This window comes from Typopeltis vanoorti, chromosome 20 (genome assembly GCF_054136105.1).
Source record: "Typopeltis vanoorti isolate ZY-2024b chromosome 20, IOZ_Tvanoo_1.0, whole genome shotgun sequence".
NCBI lineage: Eukaryota > Metazoa > Arthropoda > Arachnida > Uropygi > Thelyphonidae > Typopeltis > Typopeltis vanoorti.
Genome location: NC_143568.1, coordinates 35,984,665 through 35,997,254, shown reverse-complemented (window position 1 = coordinate 35,997,254; position 12,590 = coordinate 35,984,665). Strand labels below are relative to the sequence as shown.

General features: G+C 33.8%; 1 protein-coding gene across 3 annotated transcripts in view; it reads left to right on the top strand.

Annotated features, from left to right (window-relative positions):
• The window catches only part of Secp43 (tRNA Selenocysteine associated protein), a 267,297-nt gene that overhangs the window by 198,443 nt on the left and 56,264 nt on the right, over window positions 1-12,590 (top strand). For all 3 annotated transcript variants that reach the window (XM_090409764.1, XM_090409762.1, XM_090409763.1), the window contains exon 8: window positions 2,697-2,871. In XM_090409764.1, coding sequence (XP_090265890.1) covers window positions 2,697-2,871 — 175 coding nt within the window. The remainder of the gene's footprint in view (window positions 1-2,696; window positions 2,872-12,590) is intronic.

Here is a 12,590-nt window from a genome sequence, read left to right as displayed (position 1 = left end):
TCACTAAAAATTGTGCCTAAGTAGTTGAAATGTTTTACTTGTTCTATAGGTTCTCTTTTCACAATGCAGTTGATATTTTCAAAGCTTCTACCTATTTTCATTGTCTTCATCTTGTTATTGCCTGACCATCATACTAAATATAATAAAACAGTTATTCAATTTAGTTAGAGAATCTTGCAGACTTTTGCTGGATTTATTTAGAACTAGTATGACATCATCAGCATAAAGTGAAGGACTGAGATTAACATTTCCAATTTTGATATCAGATTTAATACCACTTTCCTTCATAATGTGATCCATATAGATAATAAATAACAGAGGGGATAATGTACATCCATGTCCTTAACATAAAGCCTTCTTCCTGTACTTCCTTCAATTCTAACTGCTGACTTACAACTCAAATAAAGACAAAGTATTGATATAATGCTCCATTGACACCATATAACTGTAGTGTTTTAAATATCTTTTCTCTTGGCACCTTTTCATATGCCTTTTCCATATCTACAAAACTTAAATACAGATTTTTGCTATATTTCCATGATTTCTCAATTGTTTGTTGTAAAGTGAAAATCTGATCCTGACAGCCTCTGTTTGGCTTGAATCCAGCTTGTTCTTCACCAAGTTTATCTTCCACAGTCCTGCTGAACCGTTTCTCAAGTGTACTGGCATAAATCTTACCAGGAACACTCAGTAGGGAAATACCTCTGTAATTCTCACATTCAGTTTTATTTCCCTTTTTATATATGGGTGCTATGAGAGCTCTACTCCAATCATCTGGAATTTGTCCCTCTGCTCAGGCATTCTGAAGTATGCAGTAGTTCAGCCCCTGTAAGACTTTTATTTCTCTATACTTGAGCATTTCTGGTCAAATATCATCTACTCCCACTCCCTTTACACATTTCAGGCTTTTGATGACTTTTTACACTTCAAGTATGGATATGTATTCCTGATTGCATGCCTGTTGAGTGTTTTTTTTTGTCACCGATCATTTTGTTTAGCAATTTTTCAAAGTAATTATTCCATACATCAAGGAATAGCTTTTACACCAGTTTTCATGTCACTTTATCTCTAATTCCTTTTACAGCACTCTTTCCTCAATTTCTGAGCTTTTTTTTAACAGCCTCCAGAATAATTTTCCACCTTATTGATGTTTATTTTCCATGTTCTTACCATAGTCTTCCCATGACTTTTGTTTAGCCAGTTTTACACAGTGTTTAGCATTCTTGCATTTGTCTCTGTATTCTCTAAGAGCACAAGCTGACTTATTTGCCAGGAACTTTTGATATGCTTTCTTCTTTTCCTTCACTGCCTCATTAACTTCCTGTCTCCACCATGGAGTTCTGATTTTTCTATCCTTGCAGACAACCTCACCACATGCCTCTCTGGCTGAATCAGTCAATGTTTTTAGAATTTGCCATTGAATCTCCAAAGTTTTTGTTTCTTGCTCTCAAACTCTTTCATTTTTTCTTGAATATTATGGTGACAATACGAAACAGTACATTCTTTAATTCTTGCTATACATTACATGTAATTATACAGAAATATGCTTTTCTTTAATGTGGGTTTAAAATGTATGCCACAACACAGGTCATCGTCACAACTCAGTTTGTGTGTTTGTTAGTTTATTGTTCATCATGAAGTTTGAATTTATATAAATCATTCATAAACAACAATTTAAAAGGAACGACAATAAAATTCACAAAATCCAGGTGGTACTTGATGTGGAGTCCAACTTATTTTTCATAATACACTCAGTCACGTGATCTAGTGTTCGGCTTGTCTTTGAAATATAATTGTAATTTTTTAAATAACAGTATTAATAAGAATCTGCATTATGTAAAATTATCGAGCATTTAATTGCACTAAGCTAATTCATGTTACGAGCTGTGAAAATAAGATTAGGACAGTACTATATTATACTATATTACATTTGTACACCAGCTTAAGGGGGTAAAGATGTTGAAAGAATAAGATATATAAATGCACTACGGTATTTAATTAGATTGTGCCAATTTTAATTTTTGTGTTTATAATTACAGGTTTATTTTGCTCTAATGAAATTATATTATGAGAAAAGCATAATTAATTGTCTTTAAACAATACTGTCTATTATATATGTTGTGCATACTGTATCTGTGTGTAAGGTTAATATTGAGCTAAATACATTTGATTAGATTATAAATTTATTTATTTATCGAAATGATAACTGCAAAACTATTTAAATACATATATGATATGAAAAAATTAGTTGTTTGGTGATGAAAAACTAACATATTTTATTGCATATGTTGGATGTTTAATGGAATATTATCAGCACTGAGAAGGGATTAAAACTAATTTTAATGCTTCCAATATTTCATCTGTCACAGAGACATCTTCAGAGATTACAAATAATAACTTTTTGTAACAACACACACAAATATAATACAATGATAAGTAAAACAAGTGGGTGAAACTAAAGTCCTATCTATGTGGTGCACCCTCTATTGGCGTTTGCAGGTGACCTAGGACGTAAAGAGGGATCTCTGCCTTAAAAAATTGTTCAGCATTTCATCATCTACAAATATATTAATTTTGAAAAAAAATTTCAAATTTTTATTCAATAGCAAATTTTGACAATTTTTCTCTAATCATAATGGGCTATAGTTGTCTTTGTAGTCAATATTTTAAAATGAAAATGTAATTCTTATATTTAGGTCATATACACCTGGTGTACCAGGCCAAGAATATCAACAGTATTATCAGTATCCTGGATATGATTATCAGACCTACTATGCAGCATGGCAAGGTTACCAGCAGCAGTACTATGGCTATGGATATGATCAGGCATATGCAAGCTATGATCCTAGCTATCAGCAGCAGTATGCACAGGTAAGAAAATGTACAATACTGCCATTGTTTATTGATATATAATGTTGGTAATCCCAGTAACTTTAATCTTTCTTTTAGTAATTTATAAACCAAACACAGGATGATTGTATCAGCTTCTCCAACTGCTTGCTTGCTTAAGTGGGAGTTACTGAGGTTTTAGGAAATATTTTTATCTAATATATATTTTGGGATGCTTAATAACTGTAGAGTTCTGTGGAGAGTTTGGTAGCTAGGAAAAGGTCTTTCAACATATATCTGAAAGAAATGCTGAAAACTGACAAAGGCTTTGATAGTGTCCACCCCTAATCTTCTCATAGTATGCTCTCCCAGTTACATATCTGCTTGGTTGCTGAACAAATAAAGATACTGACTTTTTAGTACTGTGCTGATGAAACTGCATTGTGTAATTAGATAGCATGGTGTAACAAATATATTGTGCTGAATTCAGAGTTTTAAACAATGCACAAAAAGGTATTATTTCTGGGAAAATAAGTAAATATTATTTTTATGGCTATTTAACCTATTTTTCTTTAGGAGTACCCCTTTTTTATAATGTCATTGGCTTTTTACTCAAATTTTGGGCATTACTGCTGATTAATATGGACAGATATATAAAGAATATATAAGAATAAAAAAAAACTGGACATACCTTTGTAGGATGTTGCTGGCTGTCTTCATTTTCAGCAACATCCTGGCATATGATGATATGCATTCATCTGCTGTTGAAGGAAGTATGACTGAATGGAAGAGAGGCCAGAAAAGTGGGGTTTGAGAGATGTGGGAGAATTATTGTCAAGGCAAGAAGTATGTAAACTTTTGGAAAAACCTGGGTTTTTTTTATATTTTTTAAAAATTATTAAAGGTGGGCAGAAAATACTTTGGGATGGGGGTGAAAATTGAAATTTATGGGGAAGGAGAAGGATATTATGGGATAAGATAAGGAGTGGGAGAACGGGCTGAGAAGTTTCGACATTGCGACATCTTCAGAGTTTGTGAAGGAAGTAGCGGCTATGTCATGCTGGCTTGATGTTTCTGTCTTTTGTGTATCTGTGTTGTATTCTGTTGGTCGGAGTCGTGACCTAATTTTTATGTTATGGAGCTTCTAACTCGCAGACATTATGTAGGGCTGCTGGATGCTTATTGAGTTTTTGTCACATTTTATGGCTATCATTTCTGATATTCTAAGCATTATTTCATTTTCCTGTATGTTTACTATTATGGTGTTTTTGATTTGTGGGGTATGTTTCTGTTTTTCCTATATTTTGTATTCTTTTTTGCATTTTTTTTTATTGTTTAAATGTTCTGGAATTGGGATACTCCTAAACAAAAATATGCTAAATAGCCATAAAAATAATAATGCATGAAAAGATCAGAGAAATGACAAGCAGGACAAATAGAGTAAATCACGCAAGTGTCATTAAAGACTCAAGACCATATTCTAATGGATAAAAAAAAAGAAATCATAGAAAGATGAATCGAATACACAAGTAAACTATACGAGCAACAAAGAAATAATATTCCTGAACAGACAGATTTAGAAGGACCATCAATTTTACTTTGTGAAGTTGAAAACTCTGTCAGAAAACTAAAACCACATAAAGCCGCAAGAATAGATAATATCTCGACTGATTGATTGGGCTCTAGATGAAGGAGGACTGAAATTCCTAACAAGTTAATTAAGATATATGAAACTTGATTTACCTATTACATTAAAAAAAAAAAAAAAGCTACAAGATGTGAAACATTCAGGACAATCAATCGATTATCCGCAGGAATAGATAATATCTCAGCTGGTTAAGTGGGCTCTAGATGAAGGAGGACTGAAATTCCTAACAAAATAATTCAATAAGATATATGAAACTTGATTTCTACCCATTCCATTAAAAACAAAAGCTACAAGATGTGAAAAGTTCAGGACAATCAATCGAGTATCAGAAAGTCCTCTTATACGTTACTCTTGAAAGAAATAAAAGAAAAATAAACACAGAAATAAATGATACACAAAGTGGCTTCAAGGAAAATATAGGTACAAGAGAAGCTATTTTCAACATCAGAATCATCACAGAAATATCTAGAAAAACAAAAATGTGTACCTCTGCTTCTTAGATTAAAAAAAGGCTTTTGACAATGTTTGACATGAGCAATTTAATTGAAATCCTTTCAAAAATAGGCATGGTCAGAAAAGACATTAGACTAATAACTAATCTTTACCAGGAACAGACTGCATCTTTGAGAATAAATGGAGAACCCCTCAGAAGAATTCCTAGTTCAGAAAGGTGTGAGACAAGGCTGTGTCTTGTCTCTGATTCTCTTTAACCTATACATATTTAATGAAATTAGTAACCTCAAAGGAATCACTGCAGGGGGAGAAATATTAATAACCTAAGATATGCAGATGACATGGTTCTTCTAGCTAAGCGATTTTCAACCAGTGTGCTGCAAGAGGTCTTCAGGTGTTCCACAAGAAATAATGTCATTTGTGCATTTATTTATTAGTGTCTGGTCTTCCATCTTCTTGTGTGTGTAAATCAATCAAAATTATGCCTATTTTTTGCCAGATCATCAAAAAAATTAAAAGAATATATTTTTAGTGTGCCTGCCCCAGAATTTTAATAATTAGTCTAGGTGTGCCATGTTATGAAAAAGGTTGAAAATCACTGTTCTAGCTGAAAACAAATATTACCTCAAGATAGCCTCAGTTTCAACTTTTAAAAGACAACGATCATGATAATTTCAAGAGAAAAAGGAAATACCAAAAATATGCATCAGTATTAAAGGAAATAAATTAGAACAGGTGCAAACCACACAGAATGGCAGGACAGAAGATGAAATTAGGAGGAAGATTGAAATCGTAAGGTCAACTTTCAATAATATGAAAAATCTACTGACATCTAGAGAATTGAATCTGAAAACAAGACTAAGAATCTCCAAATGTTACATATGGTCCACATTATTATATGGAGTAGAGACATAGACACTCTCCAATCTGATTATGAAAAAACTGTGGAGGCCTTTGAAATGTGGATGCTGCAAAGAATTATGAGGATATCATGGAAAGAACAAAAAGACAGACAAAGAGGTACTACAGATGATAGGCAAAAACAGAAGCCTGATAAAAGAAATTACAAAGAGAAATGTCAACTATTTCAGACATATACTTAGACACAACTACCTACAAAGGATACTTCTCAAGGGAAACTGTTGAGAGAAGGAGAGGAAGACAAAGACTGGAATGGATGAAAAATATAGAAGATGACATCTCTCATATGAGGAATGTAGCAAAGAGGCACAGAATAGGACATGGTGGAGACACGTGGTAGTTGATCTCCTGGGGGGAGGACACCTGACAGGACAGGATTTAAACAATCTCCCTCTCCCCAATGTTTTTGTTGAGAAACTAGAGCAAATTTATTAAAACAACTTCAGCAGAACTGAAAGTTGGTATCAATAGTATATAAAGTACCACTTGCAGAGAACTAGTAGTACTAGAGGTAGCAGAGCAACTCCACAAATATTGCTTTAATATAACTGATGTTACCTAACAGGAAGTCAAAACATGTAAGATGTTTTATTTGAGCAATATTGGCATATGTCATAGGGATTTTTTTTTTACTCCATCTTTCTTTGTCCTTCATATAATTGCTCCCTTTCTTGCTGACTTCAAATCCTCTGGAGTTTTGCTGATAGCACCTTTTATTTTCCCTCTTAATTGAAAAACTTTGCAGTTTCAACATTCCAAGGTTTGAGATTTTTACCTTGAACATACCCCCCCCCCCCCTTGTCATTCTTCAGTGGCATGCAAGAACATCTCAACTTCAGCGCCACTGAAAAGTTGGGAAAACCTGTCACTAGTACTGTTTGTGATCATCATCATCAAATTTGTTATATGTACTTTCAAGGGTTTTACAGAATAGTTTTTTGGTCAACATGGAAAAATTATGGTCACTTTATAATAACTTTGAGTAATAATTTGAATTAAAAATAAGCCAAACTTAATTAACCAACATTTAAACCTTCATGTTCAGGTCATCATCAGCGGTGCACATTCGCACATGCATGTGCAAAGAAACAAGTTTGGTTATGGCGCATACAGTATACAAAGCATCACTAATTTGGTCAACTGCTGAGCCTACTATCCTGACATCTGGTGAAGAAAAAATTAACATCAAAACTAGAGATTAGAGTGATTGATGAAAATTTCATGGTTTCTTTAAATTTGCATTCATACTGGTTTTGATATGATAAAATCAGGCATCTTTCTAATTACTTCTGTGGAGAATTTCTAGGATGGGATGTCATACTGTTGCATAATCACTTGTAATGTTTATAACCAACATCACTGTCAGGTGGTATTTATCATTAAATGCACAGCACATATGCAACTTCTATGCAGAAATTATTCAGGTTGTATTGGTTTCTGCTTCCCTGCATAAACTCTCATGATTAATGATGAAACAGCTATTTTCACTGTATTTTAAATATTAACAAACCAATATTATTATTATTGTCTTCAGAGACCTCCAGGGAGTCAAGGACTCATTGAAGGAGGCCGTAAATCATCCACACCATATGCCATCTGTTAAACTCATTCCCACTAGATGCACTCGCCACTTTAGCAGACAAACTGTTCCACTCACTCACTGCTCTGAGAGAAAAATGTGTAAGCCTTTCTGAATTTAATTGATGATATGCAACAAACAAATAAGTGTAATATGCATCGTAAGTTTAAACATCAGTCATTGATTTATAAGTAACTTCAAAACCAGGCCATCTTTCAAAATACAGTTGACTCACTATAGCAAACTTTTAGGAACCACATTAATAATTTGTTGTAGTGTGTAGCTTGTTATGAATCTCTCTCTCTTAGTATTATGCTTATGGAGGTTTGGTTGGGACTTATTAGTAGCTTTTTATGATAGTATGGCTAGAGAATCTGCTGCATTATATGTTGATTCAGTAATGTAAATTAAGGCTAATGATTCTACACTGGGAATAATTGTATCTCATTCCAACTTTCAAAATGATTTGGCTTAGATTCTTTACATACAACAAAATAAAATTTCAGCATTAACAACATAAAAATTCTGTTGAAAATTAAATGAACTTTCATATATATAGTCAGTAAATAGACACTGCCTACCTATAACTGTTCTGGGGACCACCTTTCACATGTCACTGATTCCACTCGATGTCCACTTGACTAGTGATATTGGTGTGCATCTTTAACCATGATGTCTGCAAGCCAAGCGGCTTCAGTGTCTATACATTCACAGTATATTCGGATATTCCACGTGATTTGGTGATTTCACCAGTTCAAGATGAGTAATATCTTCCATGTGTTCATTTAACCCCAATTTCTCATAGCGTGAGTTTTGTAGCATGGCTTAGTATCATCCTGGAAAACTATTTCCATCTGAAAACGAGTGCATGGCAGAGTGTACATGACCAGCTACTAGCTGCTGATAATCCACAATGATCATGTGTTGATCATTATGTATAAAGTTCCTAATTATAGCTAGAAAAGCATATCTTCTTACCATGATGCCAGCCAGAATGGTGAAACTATATACAGGAAGGCAATTCCATTCGCTTGTACTATACTATGCTGTTTGTACTATATGCAGCTGTCCATCTTCATGGTGCAGCAGGAATTGCGACTTACCACTATACTGCTGCCCATAGCAGCTGCTTTCAGCAATGACACTTAAAGCAAGAGAAGAATTGCCTTCAGCATATACTTTTGCTAATATGGAACTCCATGTATGTGTGTGTGTGTGTGTAAACATATCCTGTAGTATCATCTAGGACAGTGGTTCCAAAACTTATTTGGATAACTGCCTCCTTTTCCAAAAAAAAAAAAAAAAAAAAAAAAAAAAATCATTCCGCAACCCCCTCACTACTTTCTGAGACCTGACCAGCTCTACCTGATACATATAAAAGAAAATCTAATCAGCAGTTCTCAAGTTTTAAGCAAATAAACAGATAGATACAAAAACAAATTTGTATTTCATTATGCATCTAGTAGAGATTTTTGAAGTTTGGAAATAAGACACCTTGGAACTGAAATTTTAAAACTATTTATTGAAAGCATCAAAAGAAACAAATTGCACATAAACATAGGACAAGTTGGAGCTGATATTTAATAATTCTATTAAAATTAAGAAAATAAATATAAATTGCACATATGTAAAAATCGCATAGAATAGTAAATAACGATCAGTAATATTAAAAATAATCCTAATGAGAAAGATGAGCCTGGTGTACTGATACCAATTTATTGATATTTGGCTCTATATTTGTCAGCATTATTCTTAAACCACTGCGATCAGCTATTTACAGTCAGTTTCTTTTTTTTTTTAGTTAAAAGATTTGTGACCACACTGATCTACTATATGTGATGATGGAAATATGATTAAAAACTTTTTAATCACTTGGAAGCGCGTGCCTGCCAACACTTGTTAAAACCTGTCGCTAGACTTCAGTGCCGATCGGCCTGTAATTTGCATTTTGATGTTTCCTTGGAAAATAAAGCAGCCATTATGACATTTACTTACATTGTACAACAATTATATCATCAAAATTTTTGAACATACGTTTTTTCAGCACCAAATTTTTGTCCTTTATACTTTCACTGTCCCCTTTTGCTCATGAGGCCACAACCCCCCTCGATCACCCCAGTGCCCCCAAGGGGCGGTACCGTCTGCTTTGGAAACCACTGATCTAGGATATTGTCTCATACTGTATTGCAATATTGGCAATAAAATATTACCTGTTGATTAGCCCATACATGTCATTGCATCCACTTTATGTGATCCTTTGTAGTTTCATCAGTAGGCAGTTTTCACTTGTTTACCAAACATTTTGTATGCATCTTATCTGCTGTGGCAACCAGTCATGCAATCCGTATCCAATTGAAGAACCCGTCCTTTGAATTTTGTTTTGTGTTCTTCCTTTAAAGAACCCTTCCTCAGCATTTAAAATACTGCTTTGCACAGCCATATTTACTCCCAACTATGTATTATAGGGTTCATGCAAGTCATAATTCATTGTTACATCAGTATACACTACTAGAACGCAGTCATGTGTCTTTTCCTGCAAGAAACATCTCATTTTACCTCTCCCTTGCTGTTCCTAATACTCAAATCACCAGAAAGATTAGAGGTTTTGCTTGTTGAGCTGACATGCCTCCAACCTTGCTTGTACACACACACACATATATGTATCATTTTTCAGCCTACAAAAAAAAAAAAAAAAAAACTTGTTCATATATTTTTTTTTTTTCTGCTTAGGGCACGTTCCTACATATTTGCTAACCGCATGATTTTAGAATACTGTTTTGTTTGGAATATTATGCTGCAAACCTCTACGTTTTTTTGTTGCTGTTCAGAAGAGAATGGTTCAGTTAATTGTCTGAACTATAATAGAAATCAACAATGACTCATGTCTATTTCTATGTTCCTGCCTATTTTCATACTTTTGGTCTTTTTATTGCTGATTTTCATGCCATATTTGTTACAGTTGTTATTCAATTTAGTTACAGAATCCTGGAGAATCCTAGATGTGTTTAGGAGTATATCATCTGTATAATGCAAAGAGCTAAGTTTAACATCTCCAATTCTAATATCAGGCCTAAGCCGCTTTCTTTCATAATGTGATTCATATAGATAATGAATAAGAGTGGAGATAATGTGCATCCTCTTGTCTTAACCCTAATTTTACATTAAAGCATCTTCTTGTATTTCATTCAACTGTTGACTGACAACTTAATATAGACTAGGTATTGCTCTGTATAATGTTTCATTCAACCCACATAATTTAAGTATTTTGAAAAGCTTATCTCTGGACACCTTGTCATATGCCTTTACAAGATCTACAACAGCTTAAGTACGGATCCTTGTCATATTCTCATGATTTCTCAGCTATTTGTCTTAAAGTGAAAATCTGATCTTGACAACCTCTATTTGGCCTGAGCGTAGCTTGTTCTTCTCCAAGTTTCTCTTCCACAATCTTTCTCAACCTCTTTTCAAGTATGCTTGCATAAATCTTACTTGAACACTTAGTAGAAAAATTCCTCTGTAATTCTCACATTCAGCTTTTTTATAGATGGGTACTATGAGAGCTCTGCTCCAATCATCAGGAATTTGAACTTCTAACTAGGCCCTCTGAATTATGCAGTGTAGCCACTGTAAAACCTTTGTACCTACATTATTTAAGCATTTGTGGTCGAATATCATCTACTCCAGCTGCCTTTCCACAGTTCAAGTTTTTGACAGCTTTTTCTCCCTCAAGTATTGATATGTACTAATATTTGCATTCCTCTTGAAAATTTTCTGCTACGGTTTTGTCACTGCTTGGTTTGTTTAACAGTCTTTCAAAGTAATTACTCTAGACATCTAAGATATCCTTATCTTCAGTTTTCATGTCACCTTTATCATCTTAAATTCTTTTTACACTGCTCTTTCCTCCAGAACATTTTGCGACCTTCCTGATATTTATTTTCCATATTCTTACCAAAGTTTTCCCATGACTTTTGTTTAGCTACTTTTACACATAGCTTAGCTCTCTTACATTTTTCTCTGTATTCTTTTAGGACATCTGCTGACTTATGTGTTAGAAACTTTCAGTATGCTTTCTTCTTTTTCAGGCCTGCTTCTTTAACTTCTTGTGTCCACCATGGTGTTCTTATTTTTCTATCACGCAGGCCAGCGTTTCTCAACCTTTCTAAGCCCAAGGACCAGTAAAATGCCTAAAACAATTCTACAGACCACTAAGTTACAGAAGTGTAGCTGGGGGGGAGGGGGATACGACCTGTGCGGCACTTTTTTGGCATTTAAGAAATCTTGCCATACTGTCTATAAAACAGCAACTGAGTGATGAAATAGACTTCAACAATGTCATCGATTTTACGAACAGAAAAGCAAGAAAAATAACATTTTAGAATGTTGGAATTAAAGTTTTACTTCAAAAATAAACATAGTGTTTTTAATGTGTTTCCCTATATGTCTTTTTGACGTTTTGTAATTTTTTTTAAAACCAATGGGAATTACCAACATTTCGGAAAAACTGTGCCATTTATAACATAATAAATCTAATTGCATGTTTTGATACATATGGAAATGGAAACAAAATTTATTAAATTGGAAGTAAACGATTAAAACTGTATCAAATAAATAATATAATATAATTATGTTGCTACTTACTTTTAATGAGATGGTTGAGCTTCTTGGCCCTTACAGAGTTGCTGGATATCTGGCTCAATATTGGTCAACTTCAGTCGAAGATAGGCACACACACACACTAAGATGACGTCTGTATTTTGTTTTTATTTGAAGGAGCGATGAAAATCCTTTCTCACAAAGATAGGTTGTAGAAAACTGCATGACGATTTTCACTGCTTCTTCAGATAATTCTGGAAATTCGCTTCTAACTGAAGGCGAGATCGAAAATCGAGCCAAACCAAGATCACGGAATTGCATTTTAAGTCCACTGTCATTTGAAAGCTCAATTAATTATTCTCTTTTCAATAATGAAAGGTCGTTCTCGTGATTGCAAGCCTGAAATGGATCGCAAACCCACGGAAATTTATTATAAAAGTTATTCGGAAATATATATTTCAAAATTAAGTTTCAGATTTTTGAGGTGGTCACAAACCCTTTCCAGAAACTCAGAATCAAGAAAATTATCATTTTCCACTAAAAAGGATTCCAATGTTGGAAAAG